Genomic DNA, 20995 nt, shown 5'->3' on the forward strand with positions numbered 1-20995 from the left:
AGAGAAAACATTGCTTGGGCTTGAGCTTTGAAACAAAAAATAGTAGTTCATGTGGCCAATAAAACGGAGGTATGGTGGCCATTCCAGGCAAAGGAAAGGGCATATATGGAGGCCTTCTAGAACAAGTAGTAGTATGATATGATACCGCTGTGGGCTGATGAGAAATGTGGCTGATTGGTATGTAAGAACCAGATCATTACAGAGTTTGGTAGCCATTCTAAGGAGCTACAATTGTAAGGAGTTTGCACCTGAGAGCAGGGTAGCAGAGAATGAAATAGTTAGAATTACATTTTATAAAGAGCACCTTCACTGTGTTATGGAGAGTAAACTAGAATTAGATGGATAGTCCAGTTAGGGGCCAGTTGCAATTCAGGGAAAACATGATCAAAACGGCACTTTATAGAAGTGTTAAATACTTATCTCATTTAAGATCTCATCTGAGGTTACGGATTTGATTGTTTCTTTATGTCTGAGGCGAGACACGGATGATATCAAATAAGTAGGCATATCCAAGGCTCTTCTGAAAATCAATATAGAGATATGCACTTTAATTAATTTTAATATTAGTTTTGGTGGGAGTAGCTGGGTTTTTGCTTATGCTTATAGAGATATATAAGTCAGCTACCCTGGATCTTACAGAGTTTGCTTTGGATCTTCATAACATAGGTGGTTAGAGATAAATACGTGACAATCACTACTCTGAAAGGGTAGCTCCTAAATGCTGAACTATGGATTGGAACCAGTCTGTGACAGAGTTTTCACTGACCTTCAGCAAAAGGAAAAAAATAGAGCAAGTAATACTTTGAGACTATATTATTCCTATTTTTGGTGTTACAATTTTCTTTTTTTTTACAAATTGATTATTATAGAAAATGGTGGTAATTTTATAATGTCCTTATTTCACAAAACAGCCTTGAAATGTGAATTTGTTTTGAGAATATCAATTCTATCATAAATAAAGTATTTTATAATATAAAACACAGGCAAAACCTTTAAGAGGTTTTAACTATAGATTCATAGCTAATAAGCAAAATATTTGTTTTTCATATGTAGAGTTCATGGGATGTGGTAAACATAAAATAAGCAAGTAGAGCACATAAGTGTTAAATGTAGACAGAGAGGGTTACTCAGTATTCCTGAGGTACCTGGGCACTAAATATTCACAATACATAAATTATACATGAGATTAAATATATGAAACACTTGATATTCAGGTTATACTAAATATTCATGAGTATTTAATATTCATGATGCCTTAATTTGGCCACTCTGACCGTACATATCCTCTGCCCAAGAAACGCAAATAAAATACACTGAGTGCCTGCAGGCGAGATAGGTAAGATCTGATTTTTGTAGAAGTCACCTAAAATGATAAATCCAAAATGGAGCTTACTCTCTCCTGTAGTCTATATACTTCCAATACTGTGAGGGGACAGTGGCAGAGAACAGTGTAAGTAGCAATAGCAGCTTAAGTTTTCACAATAGGGAATAGGGACAGAAGGTATTTATTTGATATAGCACCCATACATATACATGTTAAAGGTAGTTTGGGCATCTCACACTTCTGAAAATTTGTAATACACAGCAATGACAGTAAGTTTGACTATCCAAATGAAGATTTCAACTTTCATTTAGTTTCTGTATATTGAGCATTAATAAAGTGCAAAGTTTTAGTAAGAAGACAGTACAGAAATTTACATTTAAGACATCTTTTGCAACTCCAAAAATTGGTGCAATTGCCTTACCTATTAACTATTGCTTTCCTTGTAGGAATATTATAAGCCCTCAATATTCTGAAAAGAATCTTAATATCTCCATCACAGATAGTCTGTGCTGCCACTTTTTTCCTTTCTTGCCTCTGAGGCTTTAACTTTCTTCGTCGTTCAAGAAGCTTACAAACTGCACCTGTCAACTGGCTAAAGAGTAAAAAATGATCAATCATATAGATACAAGATAACTTAAAATTTGAAAGATATCAATTTTTTAAATTAATTATTATAAATAAGGCCATTATTCTGAACCATCTTCTCTCCATTGTGGAGGGGAGACAGAGTTGTCTTAGACCCAAGGAAAGAATCTTTTTCTGAGCATAGAAGAGATGCTATGTTAAGAGAGAATGTGATTGCTCCATGTCATTTAGGTGTATGGTCCAAGAAGAAACAAGGGCATGGAGAGGTAATTTCATGAAACATGATGTTATATCAAAGGATTATTCATTTTTTAGGAATCGTTCTCTTGAAAGTGGTTAGATACTCAACTTTTCTACATGGTTCTGAATAGGAGTTAGTTATATGTGCCGCCAACCCTGGCAACACAAACCTATGCAATTATAGCTTTATGGTCACACTTATTTTCCTCCAAAGACTGAAAATAAAACACAGACTTCAGACTATACTACAAAGCTATAGTCATCAAAACAGTATGGTACTGGCACAAAAGTAGAAATATAGATCAATGGAACAGGATAGAAAGCCCAGAAATAAACCCATGCACCTATGGTCAATTAATCTATAAATATGACAAAGGAGGCAAGACTATACAGTGGAGGAAAGACAGTCTCTTCAACAAATGGTGCTGGGAAAACTGGACAGCTACATGTAAAAAAATGAAAGTGGAACATTCTTTAACACCATACACAAAAATAAACTCAAAATGGATTCAAGACCTAAATATGAGACCAGACACTATAAAACTCTTAGAGGAAAACATAGGCAGAACACCCTCTGACATAAATCACAGCAATATCTTTTTCAATCCATCTCCCAGAGTAATGGAAATAAAAACACACATAAACAAATGGGGCCTAATTAAACTCAAAAGCTTTTGCACAGCAAAGGAAAGCATAAACAAAATGAAAAGACAACCCACAGAATGGGAGAAAATATTTGCAAATAATGTGACTGACAAGGGATTAGTCTCCAAAATTTACAAACAGCTCATGTGGCTTAATATCATCAAAACAAACAACCTAATCAAAAACTGGGCAGAATACCTAAATAGACATTTCTTCAAAGACATACAGATGGCCAAGAGGCACATGAAAATATGTTCAACAACACTAATTATTAAAGAAATGCAAATCAAAACTACAATGAGATATCACCTCACATCAGTCAGAACGGTTATCATCAAAAAATCCACAAATGGGCTTCCCTGGTGGCACAGTAGTTAAGAATCCACCTGCCAATGCAGGGGACACATGTTTGAGCCCTGGGCCGGGAAGATGCCACATGCCGCAGAGCAGCTAAGCCCATGTGCCGCAACTACTGAGCCTGCACTCTAGAGCCCATGAGCCACAACTACTGAAGTCCAGGTGCCTAGAGCCTGTGCTCCGCAACAAGGGAAGCCACTGCAATGAGAAGCCTGTGCACCGCAACAAAGAGTAGCCCCTGCTTACCCCAACTAGAGAAAGCCTGTGCACAGCAACAAAGACCCAATGCAGCCAAAAATAAATAAATAAGTAAATTTATTTATTAAAAAAAAATCCACAAACAATAAATGCTGGAAAGGGTGTGGAGAAAAGGGAACCCTCTTGCACTGTTGGTGGGAATGTAAATTGATAGAGTCACTATGGAAAACAGTACGGAGGTTCCTTAAAAAACTAAAAATAGAACTACCATATGACCTAGCAATCCCACTATTGGGCATATACCCAGAGGAAACCATAATTCAAAAAGACACATGCACCCCAATGTTCACAGCAGCACTATTTACAATAGCCAGGACATGGAAGCAACCTAAATGTCCACTGACAGAAGAATGGATAAAGAAGATGTGGTACATATATACAATGGAATATTAGCCATTAAAAAGAATGAAATAATGCCACTGCAGTAACATGGATGGTCCTAGAGATTGTCATACTGTGTAAAGTGAGACAGAGAAATAGAACTATCATATGATATCACTTATATGCAGAATCTAAAAAAAAGATACAAATAAACTTATTTACAAAACAGAAACAGACTCACAGACTTAGAGAACAAACTTATGGTTACCCAGGGGAAGAGAGGGGAAGAGGGATAGTTAGGGAGTTTGGGATTGACAAGTACACACTGCTGTATTTAAAATGGATAACCAACAAGGACCTATTGTATAGCACAGGGAACTCTTGCTCAATATTCTGTAACAATCTGACTGGGAAAAGAATTTGAAAAAGAATAGATACATGTATATGTATATGTCTAATTGAATCACTTTGTTGTACAGCTGAAACTAACACATTGTTAATCAACTGTACTCCAATAAAAAATAAAAAGTTTAAAAAAAATAAGTTTTCATCATTGACACACACACACTACTATATACAAAATAGATAGCTAATAAGGACCTACTGTATAGCACAGAGAATTCTACTCAACACTCTGTAATGGCCTATATGGGAAAAGAGTCTAAAAAAGAGTGGATATATGTATATGTGCAACAGATTCCCTTTGCTGGACACCTGCAACCAACACAACATGGTAAATCAACTCTACCCCAGTAAAAATTTTATTTTTAAAAATTTATTTATTTTTGGCTGTGTTGGGTCATTGTTGCTGCACATGGGCTTTCTCTAGTTGCGACGAGCAGGGGCTACTCTTCTTACGGTGCACGGGCTCCTCATTGCAGTGGCTTCTCTTGTTGCAGAGCACAGGCCCTAGGCACATGGGCTTCAGTAGTTGTGGCGTGTGGTATCAGTAGTTGTAGCACCCGGGCTTAGTTGCTCCGTGGCATGTGGGATCTTCCCGGACCAGGGCTCTAACCTGTGTCCCCTGCATTGGCAGGCGGATTCTTAACCACTGCACCACCAGGCAAGTCCCTATCTCAGTAAAAATTTTTTAAAAGCAAGTTTTCATTAAAAAAATGTGCCCACGGGCTTCCCTGGTGGCGTAGTGGTTGAGAGTCCGCCTGCCGATGCAGGGGACACGGGTTCGTGCCCCGGTCCAGGAGGATCCCATATGCCGTGGAGCGGCTGGGCCCGTGAGCCATGGCCGCAGAGCCTGTGTGTCCGGAGCCTGTGCTCCGCAACGGGAGAGGCCCCAACAATGAGAGGCCCGCGTACCGCAAAAAAAAAAAAAAAAAATGTGCCCATGGAGTTAGGGACTTCCGGGGAAGATGGTGGAAGAGTAAGACGCGGAGATCACCTTCCTCCTCACAGATACACCAGAAATACAGCTACACGGGGAACAACTCCTACAGAACACCTACTGTACGCTGGCAGAAGACCTCAGACCTCCCAAAAGGCAAGAAACTCCCCACGTACCTGGGTAGGGCAAAGCGGAGAGATTCCCACACAGAGGATCGGTGCCAACCGGCACTCACCAGCCCAAGAGGCTTGTCTGCTCGGCCACCGGGGTGGGCGGCGCTGGGAGTTGAGGCTCGGGCTTCAGTCGGAGCACAGGGAGAGGACTGGGGTTGGCGGCGTGAACACAGCCTGAAGGGGCTAATGCGCCACAGCTAGCCGGGGGGGGAGTCCGGGAAAACTCTGGAGCTGCCGAAGAGGCAAGAGACTTTTTCTTCCCTCTTTGTTTCCTGGTGCGCGAGGAGAGGGGATTAAGAGCGCTACTTGGAGGAGCTCCAGAGACGGGCGCGAGCCGCGGTTGAAAGCACGGACCCCAGAGACGGGCGTGGGACGCTGGGGCTGCTGCCGCCGCCACGAGGCCTGTGTGCGAGCGCAGGTCATTGTCCACGACCCCCTTCCGGGGACCCTGTGCAGCCCGTCACTGCCGGGGTCCTGGGATCTAGGGACGTCTTCCCTGGGAGAACGCACGGCACACCTCGGGCTGGTGCAACATCACGCGGGCCTCTGCTGCTGCAGGCTCCACCCGCACTCCATGCCCCTCCCTGCCCCCCGGCCTGAGTGAGCCAGAGTCCCCGAAGCGGCTGCTCCTTTAACCCTGTCCTGTCTGAGTGAAGAACAGACGCCCTCCGGCGACCTACATGGAGAGGTGGGGCCAAATCCAAAGCTGAGACCCGGGAGCTGTGAGAACAAAGAAGAGAAAGGGAAATCTCTCCCAGCAGCCTCAGAAGCAGTGGATTAAAGCTCCACAATCAACTTGATGTACCCTGAATCTGTGGAATACATGAATAGACAACAAATCATCCCAAATTGAGGAGCCAGGAGTCAGTGCTGTGCCTCTGAGGTGGGAGAGACAACTTCAGGACACTGGTCCACAAGAGAACTCCCAGCTCCACATAATATCAAACGGCAAAAATCTTCCAGAGATCACCATCTCAACACCAGCACCCAGCTTCACTCAACGACCAGCAAGCTACAGTGCTGGACACCCTATGCCAAACAACTAGCAAGACAGGAACACAATGCCACCCATTAGCAGAGAGGCTGCCTAAAATCCTAAAAAGTCCACAGACACCCCAAAATACACCACCAGACGTGGACCTGTCCACCAGAAAGACAAGATCCAGCCTCATCCACCAGAACACAGGCATTAGTCCCCTCCACCAGGAAGCCTACACAACCCACTGAACCAACCTTAGCCACTGGGGACAGACACCAAAAACAACGGGAACTACGAACCTGCAGCCTGCAAAAAGGAGACCTCAAACACAGTAAGATAAGCAAAATGAGAAGACAGAAAAACGCACAGCAGAAGGAGCAAGATAAAAACCCACCAGACCTAACAAATGAAGAGGAAATAGGCAGTCTACCTGAAAAAGAATTCAGAATAATGATAGTACAGATGATCCAAGATTCTATTTCCAAGATCCAAAATCTTGGAAATAGAATAGACAAAATGCAAGAAACAGTTAACAAGGACCTAGAAGAACTAAAGATGAATCAAGCATCAATTAAAAACACAATAAATGAAATGAAAAATACTCTAGATGGGATCAATAACAGAATAACTGAGGCAGAAGAACAGATAAGTGAGGTGGAAGATAAAATAGTGGAAATAACGGATGCAGAGCAAAATAAAGAAAAAAGAATGTAAAGAACAGAGGACAGTCTCAGAGACCTCTGGGACAACATTAAACGCACCAACATTTGAATTATAGGGGTTCCAGAAGAAGAAGAGAAAAAGAAAGGGACTGAGAAAATATTTGAAAAGATTATAGTTGAAAACTTCCCTAATATAGGAAAGGAAATAGTTAATCAAGTCCAGGAGACACAGAGAGTCCCATACAGAATAAATCCAAGGAGAAATACGCCAAGACACATATTAATCAAACTCTCAAAAATTAAACACAAAGAAATCATATTAAAAGCAGCAAGGGAAAAACAACAAATAACACACAAGGGAATCCCCATCAGGTTAACAGCTGATCTCTCAGCAGAAACTCTACTAGCCAGAAGGGCATGGCAGGACATAATTAAAGTGATGAAGGAGAAAAACCTGCAACCAAGACTACTCTACCCAGCAAGGATCTCATTCAGATTTGATGGAGAAATTAAAACCTTTACAGACAAGCAAAAGCTGAGAGAGTTCAGCACCACCAAACCAGCTTTACAGCAAATGCTAAAGGAACTTCTCTAGGCAAGAAACACAATAGAAGGAAAATACCTACAATAACAAACCCAAAACAATTAAGGAAATGGGAATAGGAACATACATATCAATAATTACCTTAAATGTAAATGGACTAAATGCTCCCACCAAAAGACACAGATTGGCTGAATGGATACAAAAACAAAACCCATATATATGCTGTCTACAAGAAACCCACTTCAGACCTAGAGACACATACAGATTGAAAGTAAGGGGATGGAAAAAGATATTCCATGCAAATGGAAATCAAAAGAAAGCTGGAGTATCAATTCTTATATCAGACAAAATAGACTTTAAAATAAAGACTATTACAAGAGACAAAGAAGGATACTACATAATGATCAAGGGATCAATCCAAGAAGAAGATATAACAATTGTAAATATTTATGCACCCAACATAGGAACACCTCAATACATAAGGCAAATACTAACAGCCATGAAAGGGGAAATCGACAGTAACACAATCATAGTAGGGGACTTTAAAACCCCACTTTCACCAATGGACAGATCATCCAAAATGAAAATAAATAAGGAAACACAAGCTTTAAATGATACATTAAACAAGATGAACTTAATTGATATTTATAGGACATTCCATCCAAAAACAACAGAATACACATTTTTCTCAAGTGCTCATGGAACATTCTCCAGGATAGATCATATCTTGGGTCACAAATCAAGCCTTGGTAAACTTAAGAAAATTGAAATTGTATCAAGTATCTTTTCCGACCACAATGCTATGAGACTAGACATCAATTACAGGAAAAGATCTGTAAAAAATACAAACACATGGAGGCTAAACAATACACTACTCAATGACGAAGTGATCGCTGAAGAAATCAAAGAGGAAATTAAAAAATACCTAGAAACAAATGACAATGGAGACACGACGACCCAAAACCTATGGGATGCAGCAAAAGCAGTTCTAAGGGGGAAGTTTATAGCAATACAAACCCACCTTAAGAAACAGGAAACATCTCGAGTAAACAACCTGACCCTGCACCTAAAGCAATTAGAGAAAGAAGAACAAAAAACCCCCAAAGTTAGCAGAAGGAAATAAATCATAAAGATCAGATCAGAAATAAATGAAAAAGAAATGAAGGAAACGATAGCAAAGATCAATAAAACTAAAAGCTGGTTCTTTGAGAAGATAAACAAAATTGATAAACCATTAGCCAGACTTATCAAGAAAAAAAGGGAGAAGACTCAAAGCAATAGAATTAGAAATGAAAAAGGAGAAGTAACAACTGACACTGCAGAAATACAAAAGATCATGAAAGATTACTACAAGCAACTCTATGCCAATAAAATGGACAACCTGGAAGAAATGGACAAATTCTTAGAAATGCACAACCTGCCAAGACTGAATCAGGAAGAAATAGAAAATATGAATAGACCAATCACAAGCACTGAAATTGAAACTGTGATTAAAAATCTGCCAACAAATAAAAGCCCAGGACCAGATGGCTTCACAGGCGAATTCTATCAAACATTTAGAGAAGAGCTAACACCTATCCTTCTCAATCTCTTCCAAAATATAGCAGAGGGAGGAGCACTCCCAAACTCATTCTATGAGGCCACCATCACCTTGATACCAAAACCAGACAAGGATGTCACAAAGAAAGAAAACTACAGGCCGATATCACTGATGAACATAGATGCAAAAATCCTCAACAAAATACTAGCAAACAGAATCCAACAGCACATTAAAAGGATCATACACCATGATCAAGTGGGGTTTATTCCAGGAATGCAAGGATTCTTCAATATATGCAAATCAATCAATGTGATACACCATATTAACAAATTGAAGAAGAAAAACCATATGATCATCTCAATAGATGCAGAGAAAGCTTTCGACAAAATTCAACACCCATTTATGATAAAAACCCTGCAGAAAGTAGGCATAGAGGGAACTTTCCTCAACATAATAAAGGCCATATATGACAAACCCACAGCCAACATCGTCCTCAATGGTGAAAAACTGAAACCATTTCCACTAAGATCAGGAACAAGACAAGGCTGCCCACTCTCACCACTCTTATTCAACTTAGTTTTGGAAGTTTTAGCCACAGCAATCAGAGAAGAAAAGGAAATAAAAGGATTCCAAATTGGAAAAGAAGAAGTAAAGCTGTCACTGTTTGCAGATGACATGATACTATTCATAGAGAATCCTAAAGATGCTACCAGAAAACTACTAGAGCTAATCAATGAATTTGGTAAAGTAGCAGGATACAAAATTAATGTACAGAAATCTCTGGCATTCCTGTACACTAATGACGAAAAATCTGAAAGTGAAATCAAGAAAACACTCCCATTTACCATTGCAACAAAAAGAATAAAATATCTAGGAATAAACCTACCTAAGGAGACAAAAGACCTGTATGCAGAAAACTATAAGACACTGATGAAAGAAATTAAAGATGATACAAATAGATGGAGAGATATACCATGCTCCTGGATTGGAAGAATCAATATTGTGAAAATGACTCTACTACCCAAAGCAATCTACAGATTCAATGCAATCCCTATCAAACTACCACTGGCATTTTTCACAGAACTAGAACAAAAAATTTCAAAATTTGTCTGGAAAAACAAAAGACCCCAAATAGCCAAAGCAATCTTGAGAACGAAACACGGAGCTGGAGGAATCAGGCTCCCTGACTTCAGACTATACTACAAAGCTACAGTAATCAAGACAGTGTGGTACTGGGACAAAAACAGAAAGGTAGATCAATGGAACAGGATAGAAAGCCCAGAGATAAACCCACGCACATATGGTCAACTTATCTTTGATAAAGGAGGCAGGAATGTACAGTGGAGAAAGGACAGCCTCTTCAATAAGTGGTGCTGGGAAAACTGGACAGGGACATGTAAAAGTATGAAATTAGATCATTCCCTAACACCATACACAAAAATAAGCTCAAAATGGATTAAAAACCTAAATGTAAGGCCAGAAACTATCAAACTCTTAGAGGAAAACATAGGCAGAACACTCTCTGATATAAATCACAGCAAGATTCTTTTGGACTCACCTCCTAGAGAAATGGAAATAAAAACAAAGATAAACAAATGGGACCTAATGAAACTTCAAAGCTTTTGCACAGCAAAGGAAACCATAAACAAGACCAAAAGACAACCCTCAGAATGGGAGAAAATATTTGCAAATGAAGCAACTGACAAAGATTTAATCTCCAAAATTTATAAGCAGCTCATGAAGCTCAATAGCAAAAAAACAAACAACCCAATCCAAAAATGGGCAGAAGACTTAAATAGGCATTTCTCCAAAGAAGATATACAGACTGCCAACAAACACATGAAAGAATGCTCAACGTCATTAAACATTAGAGAAATGCAAATCAAAACTACAATGAGATATCATCTCACACCAGTCAGAATGGCCATCATCAAGAAATCTAGAAACAATAAATGCTGGAGAGGGTGTGGAGAAAAGGGAACACTCTTGCACTGCTGGTGGGAATGTGAATTGGTACAGCCACTATGGAGAACAGTATGGAGGTTCCTTAAAAAACTAAAAATAGAACTACCATATGACCCAGCAATCCCACTACTAGGCATATACCCTGAGAAAACCATAATTCAAAAAGAGACAGGTACCAAAACGTTCATTGCAGCTCTATTCACAATAGCCCAGAGTTGGAAACAACCTAAGTGTCCATCATCGGATGAATGGATAAAGAAGATGTGGCACATATATACAATGGAATATTACTCAGCCATAAAAAGAAACGAAACTGAGCTATTTGTAATGAGGTGGATAGACCTAGAGTCTGTCATACAGAGTGAAGTAAGTCAGAAAGAGAAAGGCAAATACCGTATGCTAACACATATATATGGAATTTAAAAAAAATGTCATGAAGAACCTAGGGGTAAAACGGGAATAAAGACACAGACCTACTTGAGAATGGACTTGAGGATATGGGGAGGGGGAAGGGTAAGCTGTGACAAAGCGAAAGAGAGGCATGGACATATATACAGTACCAAACGTAAGGTAGATAGATAGTGGGAAGCAGCTGCATAGCACAGGGAGATCAGCTCGGTGCTTTGTGACCGCCTGGAGGGGTGGGATAGGGAGGGTGGGAGGGAGGGAGACGCAAGAGGGAAGGGATGGGGGAACAGATGTATATGTATGACTGATTCACTTTGTTATAAAGCAGAAACTAATAAAAAAATTTTCTAAAAAAAAAAAAAATGTGCCCATGAAAGAATTACTTCAAGGTATATTTTAGAATAGAACCCCCCCCCGGCCAAAAATAGATTTCAGCATCCTACCCCAATTAAAACCTTATTATTAATACTAAGAATCTGCAAGTGGTCCCAGGGCGGTTTCCCCAAACGCAGCATCCCTAATTTCTGCTCCCACCCTTAAGTTTCGCAGATAGGACAGTATGAGAACTGAGCTACTTCAGCCAAAGGCTCCCCCAGCTGCTGCCTGTGGAGCACAGAGCCCTTATATGGCTGAGGATTCCGTTTTGAAAGGGAGAGATTACAGGCTTAGTGTGTGGTGCTACCAGCAATGACTTTTGCAGTAGAGGTCTCGGGACAGGGAAATCTTAGGGCAAAACTAATTTGGGACAAAGGTATTTCTTTTTTTTTTCTTTCTTGCCCTAAGAACTATCAATAAGGAGAGAGTTAAAATCTAAAATATTATACAATTGAAAATACAAATCATATAGCTATGTCCAAAATGCAATTTAAAAATGACCAAAAATATTTAAGTCACTGTATTTCATTTTATACTTTGTAATTGCATTTTGACATTAACTTAATTAATATAAAAATAGAGAACTTATTAGAGGACTTTGAAGGTATTATCTTATAGCTTTATATTTTGTACTTAAATAATAATAATTTTAGTATGTACCTTGCAGATACAATTTCTTCATAATCAGCCACAATATCTGATAAGTTAAATTTGCTAACTTTGGCAATTCTTTTCATTATCAACCTTCTCATCTACAAAAAAATTTTTAGAATTTAAAGAAATGCACAGTTTATATTTTAAGATTAAGTATATACAATGCTACTGGTGTCACTATTTTTTACTCCTAATTTTTTCAAGCAATGAATGGAAAGGGGAATTAGGTAAGTGAAAGTATGGTTCTGTTTGCTACCATTATTAAAATCATTCCTAACGCTCTCATTAATGTCCCTCTCATCTCTTTTTCCACCTAACTCACAGTATACGTGGACAGAGCTAATCTTCACCAAAGGAGATGATTATCCTGTGAATGTGTTTCTACAACAGTCACTTGTACACACACAAATCTTGATCCACAAGGAAATGTGGTCACATTTCTGTATTTCCTTTGAGTCCATCCTATTCTGACCTTAAGCTCTCTTTCTGTCAGCTTGGTAAGATATTTAGTGCTTGAACAGAGCCATTCCCCTAAGCCCTTGCTACTTGCAGAACCCACAGACCTTGGTTCCTCCAAGGACTCTGCAATTCTTCTTTTTAGTCTAAGGAAATCCCTCCCTTTCTCTTCTAACCTCATGCTTCACATGTTTAGACTTTTAGAAATGAAACCAGGAAGAAGTGTGTCTGGAGGCAATTTTCTGCTTTCTGTCCTGCCACAAATCATCCCAAAGATAATGTAACCTAGAGCTTAATGATCTGCTTAAATTTGACAGGAAAATGGGGTGATAGGAGAATGGGAAATTATAATTCCTAAGAATTACCCTGCCATGTGGGGAACAAATTGTTTCCTTTGAAGGTGAACCACACCCCTCCTCCCTCTGACCCCATCATTGTGCTTGAGCCTTCTCACTTGTGCTTTCTCTCTCTGTCTTTCTCTCTTTCTCTCTCCCTCTCCCTTACTCCCTTGCTATCACACAGACTGAGCTCCTTGCTGTTCCCCCCATAGGCCACGCATATTCCTTCCTCACAGTTTTCACATGTGGTTCCATCAGCCTGGAATGTTCTTCTCCCAAAAAACCTCCATGGCTAGATCTTTGAGTTCACTTCAGGTCTTTTGCTGAAGCGTTAGCTTCTCTTTCCTTGATCTAAGGAAGGCTTTCCCTTATCTAAAATCACACCTGACCCCCCCACCCCCATACACACTCCTGTCCTCTCTTCCTACTTCACTTGTCATAGTGCATATCACTTTCTAACATACTAATGTTCTGTTCATTATCTGACTTCCTCCACCAGAACGACCTCCTCTAGGAGGCCAGGGATTTTAGTCTATTTTGTTTACTGCTGTAATTCCAGTGTCTAGTATAATGACTGATTCATAGCAGGTGCCCAATAAGTATTTATTGAGTAAATTAATGAAAGGGATAGGTTGAGGAGAAGCACTGGCCCCTTAGATGCAAATATTTCAGCAAAACTTTATCTAGCAATCCTTGAGACTGCTGGGACTTTACTGCTCCAATCCCGGCCTCAGCGACCACTGACCCCAGTAACACAGCAGGAAGTGTAATGCATATAACTCACAGTCCCTCCCACAGCAGGATTTAAACACGATGGCCCTATTAGGCCTCCAGTGTCAAAGCAGGATTCCAGTACCTGCAATTAAAGTAATTATCCCTTGAACTTGTAGTTTTAAACTATCCTGAGATAGCAAAGAAGTCTTCACAAGAAGGTGAAACCCAATCACACAAGGAGTTCTTAAAACTCCTTCCCAGGATTCCTATATGAAAGTCAAGAATCCTCAGACACTTGCTCTCTTACCACCTTCCTGATCTTTTGCTGCCCTCCCTTCTGGGCTTCCTCATACACCAAAAAAAGAGAAGGCATAAGAAGGATATGTATTCTCTTTTCTTATGAGTAAGAACACCTCTTTATTTCCTAAGACATAAATATCATTATTAAATCACATCTCAACTTAAAAAAATATATATGGAGCTAATGAGGAAGGTGTAGGAGGGGCAAGAGTGAGTGGAAAAAGTCTGCCAGCGATAAAGAGGAGGTGCTCTTTCAGGCTACAATAGCTATAGTGGTCTGCATTTCCACCACACTTCCATAGGAACAGAGTACAAACTAGCATAGCCCTTGAGGTTCTATCTTATTTGCCCCTTACTTCAGAAGTAAAGCAAGGCAGACATTGTTATTGTCTGTTGTGTTTTTTTTTTGCGGTACGCGGGCCTCTCACTGTTGTGGCCTCTCCCATTGCGGAGCACAGGCTCAGGACGCGCAGGCTCAGCGGCCATGGCTCAAGGGCCCAGCCGCTCCACGGCATGTGGGATCTTCCCGGACCGGGGCACGAACCTGTGTCCCCTGTATCGGCAGGCGAACTCTCAACCACTGCACCACCAGGGAAGCCCTATTGTCTGTTTTTATAGAACAATAAGGCAGGACTCAGTGCATAGATTACCCGCCCAAAGACAAACAGGATGGTCAGAACAGGTCTTCACATACCTGCCTAGGGATCTTCTAGTCACACAAGGTTGCTTCTCTCCTGTCTCCACAAGGGATTTGTATGTATCTCTTAGATCTTTCCATGGCTCTCTGCTTCTTTTCAAGTTACCCTAAAAGGCTGCTCTGGTGCCCAATAGCAAAGGTTATAGATTCTACTCTTGCAGAAGTCTTAGAAACCTCCTCAGCCTTCAATTTTATCCCTTACTTCATTAATTGTTCAAACATTTCTCAACATTTTCTGAGTGAAGAGCACTGTGCTGGGCATTATGGATCTATATACATATAGTCGCTGGAGCGATGAGGGGTCAGTAGAAAGAAATCAGGAGGGAAATTCAGTGAGGGATTCCACCTCAAACCTGGTTTAGGCTTTGTTAGGGTGTTCTGTCTCCTAGTAGCTCCTCCACCCCTTTGTCCCATGAACTGCTCTGGTGTACAGCATTATGAGTTATTAATAAAACTAGGGATTCTGGCAAAATGCTGGCGTGCTTCCCAAAGTGAACTTTTAGGGTCAAAAAGAGATGGGAAGTCTTTAATGTTCATTTGTAAACGGAAACAGTTGGGATATGCTTTAATAATGAGTTTGCTGTCAATTGAAGTAACTGCTGCATCAACAATGTACATCAACAGTGTACATTTACAGATGGTCAGTAACTAACTCTGAAAAGGAAGTCTGAATAGAGCAGAAAACCCCTCAGTGATCAGAAAGAGGTGATGAGTAAGCAAGTCTGTCCATCTGACTCTCTGGGAAGAGTATAGTACTGTGCATCCAGCAGACCAGTTTTCACAAAAGTAAATTCAAACATATTGATAAAACTATTTTGTTGTTGTTACCTTTTTCAGAAAATTGGCAGAATTAATCCTTTGTGCGGTAATAGGATTCATATCTGAAATGGACATATCCTTCTCTATCTGACTTTCATATTCCTATAAACAGAGAATTAAATTAGTTTCACTTATTGAATGTAACAGAGTTTAGATATGATACACTGCAATAAAATATTAACTACTCATTTCAGTTCATGTGTAGGAGATATTGGCAACACTCTGGAACTGAGAGGAGAGAAAACTTCTTTTAGATTCTCCCAATGAGAATTAGCTAAGAACACATATTTTGTTTGCTTCTAGGAGGAGGTCCATTCATCTTTTAAAACTGAGTAATGATTGAGAAAAAATTTGCGATTGAGAAAATTATAAGAAAATGTAGGGCTTCCCTGGTGGCGCAGTGGTTGAGAGTCCGCCTGCCAATGCAGGGGACACGGGTTCATGCCCCGGTCTGGGAAGATCCCACATGCCGCGGAGCGGCTGGGCCCATGAGCCATGGCCGCTGAGCCTGCGTGTCCGGAGCCTGTGCTCCGCAACGGGACAGGCCACAACAGTGAGAGGCCCACATACCACAAAAAAAAAAAAAAAGAAAATGTAAAGACGATTGACAACTATTCTTTATGCATGCATATACCTGGTAATCACTAGAAACAAAAGAAATGGAAAGTGGTAGAGTATAAGGGTCAAGAGAGTGGGCTTTGGAGGCCATAGTCCTGGATTCAAGTTGGCCCTGCCATTTACTAACTTTGTGGTTTGGGAAAAAGACAATTAACTACTGCAGACCTCAGTTTCCTCTTTTGTAATAATTATAATATTACTGTTATTAATATGTCACAGGATTGCTGTGAGATTTAACTGAAACAATATCTATAAAGTGCATGGCATACAGTAAGTAGTCAAAATATGCTGAACATAATCAATAACTTTAATTTAACATCCAGCAGTTGGTATAAGATTATTTGTCAGGATGCTTCATCTATATAATTTAGAATAAATTGCATCTGTTATATCTGCATTTGTGGGATACTTTCCTAACTGCACACTGAAATCATTTTACATTATAGAGAGCATTAAAGATGACACAAAAATTATGAAGTATCTCTTATCTTAAGTAGATAAATTATCTGAAAGTAATTTATTTGTTTTTCTAATTATCCACAAGAAATCTTGAAATTAATCCTGTTGACAAGTAACAACTTTTTACCTAGGGATATATTATATTACTATTTCATATCACTTTATTTATTTAAAAAGTACTAATTTATAGGAGTTACTTAAATACTCTGGATATTAATTTTATTAATTAATATATAATTTGCAAATATCTTTTCCTAATCTGTGGGATTTAAACTTTAATATTATCAAGTTTATTAATCTATTTCTTTATAATTTATACTTTTTGTGTTTTGTTTAAGAAATACTTTCCTGCCCAAGATTAAGATATACATTTAAAGTTTTGCATTTCATGTGTATTCTTCATTACACATGGTATTTATTTCTTTTGTGAGGTCTGAATCTAATTTTACACCATTCAAAAATGTTTTATAATTCTCTCCATTAAGTTTTTGTACATGTTTTGTTCAATATATTCCTATGAATCTAAGAGTTTTTATTGCTACTGTAGGGTGTATCTTTGTTAAGTTACATTTTTAGTGGGTTTTTGTTGGTGTATAGAATGCTATTTATTTTTTGTTTTTAATTTTTCCTCAAGTTTTTCAAACATACAGAAAATTAGAAAGAATGTTAAAATCTATGCACCTACACTTTAGATTAAGTAATTAATATTTTGTCATGTTTGCTTAATCTGTTTCTTTTGTTTTCTTTTTTATGGCTAAATATCTCAAAGTATAAATTACAGACACCATGACACTTCATTCCTAAGTAAATACTTCAGCATGAATCTCCAATTACTAAGGACACAACCACAGTGCCATAATCACAGACAACAAAACTAACGATTTTCCAATATATCTATTATTCAATTATCAATATTACATAATAGTCCAATATCCAAATTTCACCAATTGCTGTTTTTTCACCATATATATATTGTATATCTCCATATATATGTAATATATATATTCTCTTCAGATTTTTTCCCATTATACCTTATTACAAGATATGGATAAAGTTCACTGTGCTATAGAGTATGACCTTGTTGTTTATTTATTCTATATATAGTAGTTTGTATCTGCTAATCCCAAACTCCTAATTTATCCCTCCCCCACCCCCTTTCCCCTTTGGTAATCATAAATTTGTTTTCTATGTCTATGAGTCTGTTTCTGTTTGTAAATAAGTTCATTTGTATCATTTTTTTACATTCCACATATAAGTGGTATCATATGATATTTTTTTCTTTCATCTTATTTTATTGAGAACAAGATTTACATCAGAGAGCCAAATGCTGGCTTTACAAAATTCTAGAAAATTGCTATTGATTCCAACCTGGAAATTCCTAGCAAACCTAATACCGTCAAGGGATGTATGTGTATGAGCACATAATTGCACAGCTCTCTTTTTAAGACTTTGTAATGCATTTCCTAAATTGAAGGTGATATCATATGGTATTTGTCTTTCTCTTTCTGACTTACTTCACTTAGTATAATAATCTCTAGGTCCATCCATGTTGCTGTAAATGGCATTATTTCATTCTTTTTATGGCTGAGTAATATTCCATTATATACATATACCACATCTTCTTTATCCATTCATCTGTCAATGGACACTCAAGCTGCTTCCATGTCTTGGCTATTTTAGATGGTGCTGCTATGAACATTGGGGTACATGTATCTTTTTGAATTAGAGTTTTCTCTGGATGTATGCCCAGGAGTGAGATTGCTGGATCACATGATAACTCTATTTTTAGTTTTTAAAGAACCTCCATACTGTTCTCCATAGTGACTACACAAATTTACATTCCCACCAACAGTGTAGGAGGGTTCTCTTTTCTCCACACCCTCTCCAGCATTAATTTAATTTGTAGACTTTTTGATGATGCCCATTCTGACTAGTGTGAGGAGGTGCCTCACTGTAGTTCTGATTTGCATTTTTCCAATAATTAGCAATATTGAGCATCTTTTCATGTGCCTGTTGGCCATCTGTATGTCTTTGAAGAAATGTCTATTTAGGTCTAAAAATGATGACCTTTTAAAGAGATCAAAATGCAACAGAGAGAAACAGTTGTACTTGTTAGCCAGTTGGCCCACATTCCAAATTTGTCTGATTGTTTCTTTGTGGTGTCATTTAACTTGTTCCTTTATTCCTCATCTTTCTTGTAAACAAATTAGAGGAGGAGGAGGAGGGGAGAAGGAGGGGGGAGGAGGAGGAGGGGAGGAGGATGAGGGGGAGGGGGGAGTAAAAGGGAGGGAGGAGGAGGAGGAAGGGGACAGGCTGAAGATGTCTCCGGGCATGTGGGATCTTAGCTCCCTGACCAGGGATGGAACCCGCACCCCCTGCATTGGAAGGCGAAATCTTAACCACTGGACCACCAAGGAAGTCCCTTGGGCATTTAAAAGGAGCATATTTTTTCCTTCCTTAAGTCTGTTAATGTGGTAAATTATATTAATAGATTCCTTAATTAGATTAGTTTAGCTCTGTTATCTGGAAATAAACCCTACTAGATTATGGTGTATAATTATATATTTATACATAATATATTGCTTTTTGATTTGATAAAATTTTATTAGTAATTTCACATCTATGCTCATAAGTGAAATTGACCTAAAATGATCATGTTTTGCTTTCTTTGTCCAATTTTGGCATGAAGGTCATCAACCTCAGAAAATGAGTTGGGTTGCTTTCCCTCTTTTTGTGTTCTCTCAATAGTTTGTACAAGATAAGGAAAGTTAGCAAAGCCCCTAGTTTCAGAAGCAGAAATTCTTCCTTTTTTATGATGTTATATCCTCAATTATGCTGAGCATTGTGCTTTGCCCATAGTAGTTTATGGAACTGTAGAATTAAATTCAATCATTGAGATAAACAGGAGGAAACTGAATAACTTTTCAGCCATTCTAAGCCAAGGTCTTCCCACTGCAGTTTACTAACTGAAATTCCTAAGGTCTCAAAACAGATGAATCACAATTAAAAGTTGAGCAATGCTTTCCAAAGCCAAATATCAATTGGTCTGTTTGTGAATACAAACAGAATAATTATTTCTACTCACCCATGTTTGTGAAAATAATGAATAATCTATGACTATAATAGTCATATGTGCTAACTGGTGGTGCCATGATATTAGCATTGAAAAATCATTAATTTGCATTTCCTCTTTCACCTCTGAGCCACACCAAAAGAGATTCTCAGACAATCCACTTGGTTCATCCATGAGTGTCTTCCCACTATTACTTGAGTTTTAAATGTAATGAGTCCTGTATAGTTTTGTTTGTGTCTCCTCTATATTAGGGTATAACAGCTAAAGGATGGCTGAGTGGCAACAACAAGAAAAAAACATAAACCTTTTTATAAGTAACTTTTACTATTTTTAATATTAAGTGGCTTGCTGCTATTTCCCTTCAGTCCAGAATCAAATGAAAACAAATATCAAAAAGTTTATCCATTTTTTATCAATTGATAATAACTCACCAGAGTTAATAAACTTGTTATAACCAATTTTAGTATAAGGCATTCACCTTTTCTGACTTATAAGATGTATAAACCTCAATATCCTTCATCAGCATCTGCTATCTTTAAGTTGGCTGACATCACCCTACAGTGGTAATTCTACTACACAGGCATTTTCTTCAGAGATGGAACACTGGTTTCTTTCTTCTTGAACCATCTCTTTGCAAGCACGAGTGTTAGGATTAGTACAATTGTTTTTTTCTACAGGAATTAGCTCTTATAATTCCGTTCTTTTAAGCCTAGTGGAGTGCTGGTAAATGTTTAACAGCCAGTTTTCTGGGAGTGGGAGGGGAAGCCCCAATTTGCAGCATTTGCTGATTTATGGTGTAGACATTCTCCCAGCAATACATTTAAAGCAACCAACATGAAATCACTGAAGGTGGAGCAGGGAAGAGATGCACACAACAGGCTCTTAACAGCTGGTGCCAGCAGGCTCCAGCACACCATCACTACACAGCATAAGATGAACTTTTCTTTCTTTCTTTTTTCCCCACATTTTAAAGTTTCTGAAATTGAGATGTGCTTTACAATCAAGCATGTTTAATGTGGTAGTGTTTCTCTCCCTTATCCCCCAAAGTTGCTATTAAATTGGTGATACATTTTACAATAAAAACCACAATATTTATGTAAATTTATAATACACTTAAAGGAGTCTGGCTGTGAAATAGGTTGTTGGGACAAC

At 38.7% G+C, this 20995-nt stretch overlaps 1 protein-coding gene across 1 annotated transcript in view; it reads right to left on the reverse strand.

The window, feature by feature from the left end:
- CC2D2B (coiled-coil and C2 domain containing 2B) overlaps positions 1-20995 on the reverse strand; it is a gene marked incomplete at both ends in the record, with an annotated part of 101052 nt that overhangs the window by 35656 nt on the left and 44401 nt on the right. Inside the window, 4 exons of the mRNA XM_081217801.1 lie at positions 421-517; positions 1746-1916; positions 12376-12467; positions 15703-15795. Of these exons, the coding sequence (XP_081073927.1) occupies positions 421-517; positions 1746-1916; positions 12376-12467; positions 15703-15795 (453 nt within the window). The remainder of the gene's footprint in view (positions 1-420; positions 518-1745; positions 1917-12375; positions 12468-15702; positions 15796-20995) is intronic.

This window comes from Mesoplodon bidens (genome assembly GCF_964165515.1).
Source record: "Mesoplodon bidens genome assembly, chromosome: 1".
In the NCBI taxonomy this organism is placed as follows: domain Eukaryota; kingdom Metazoa; phylum Chordata; class Mammalia; order Artiodactyla; family Ziphiidae; genus Mesoplodon; species Mesoplodon bidens.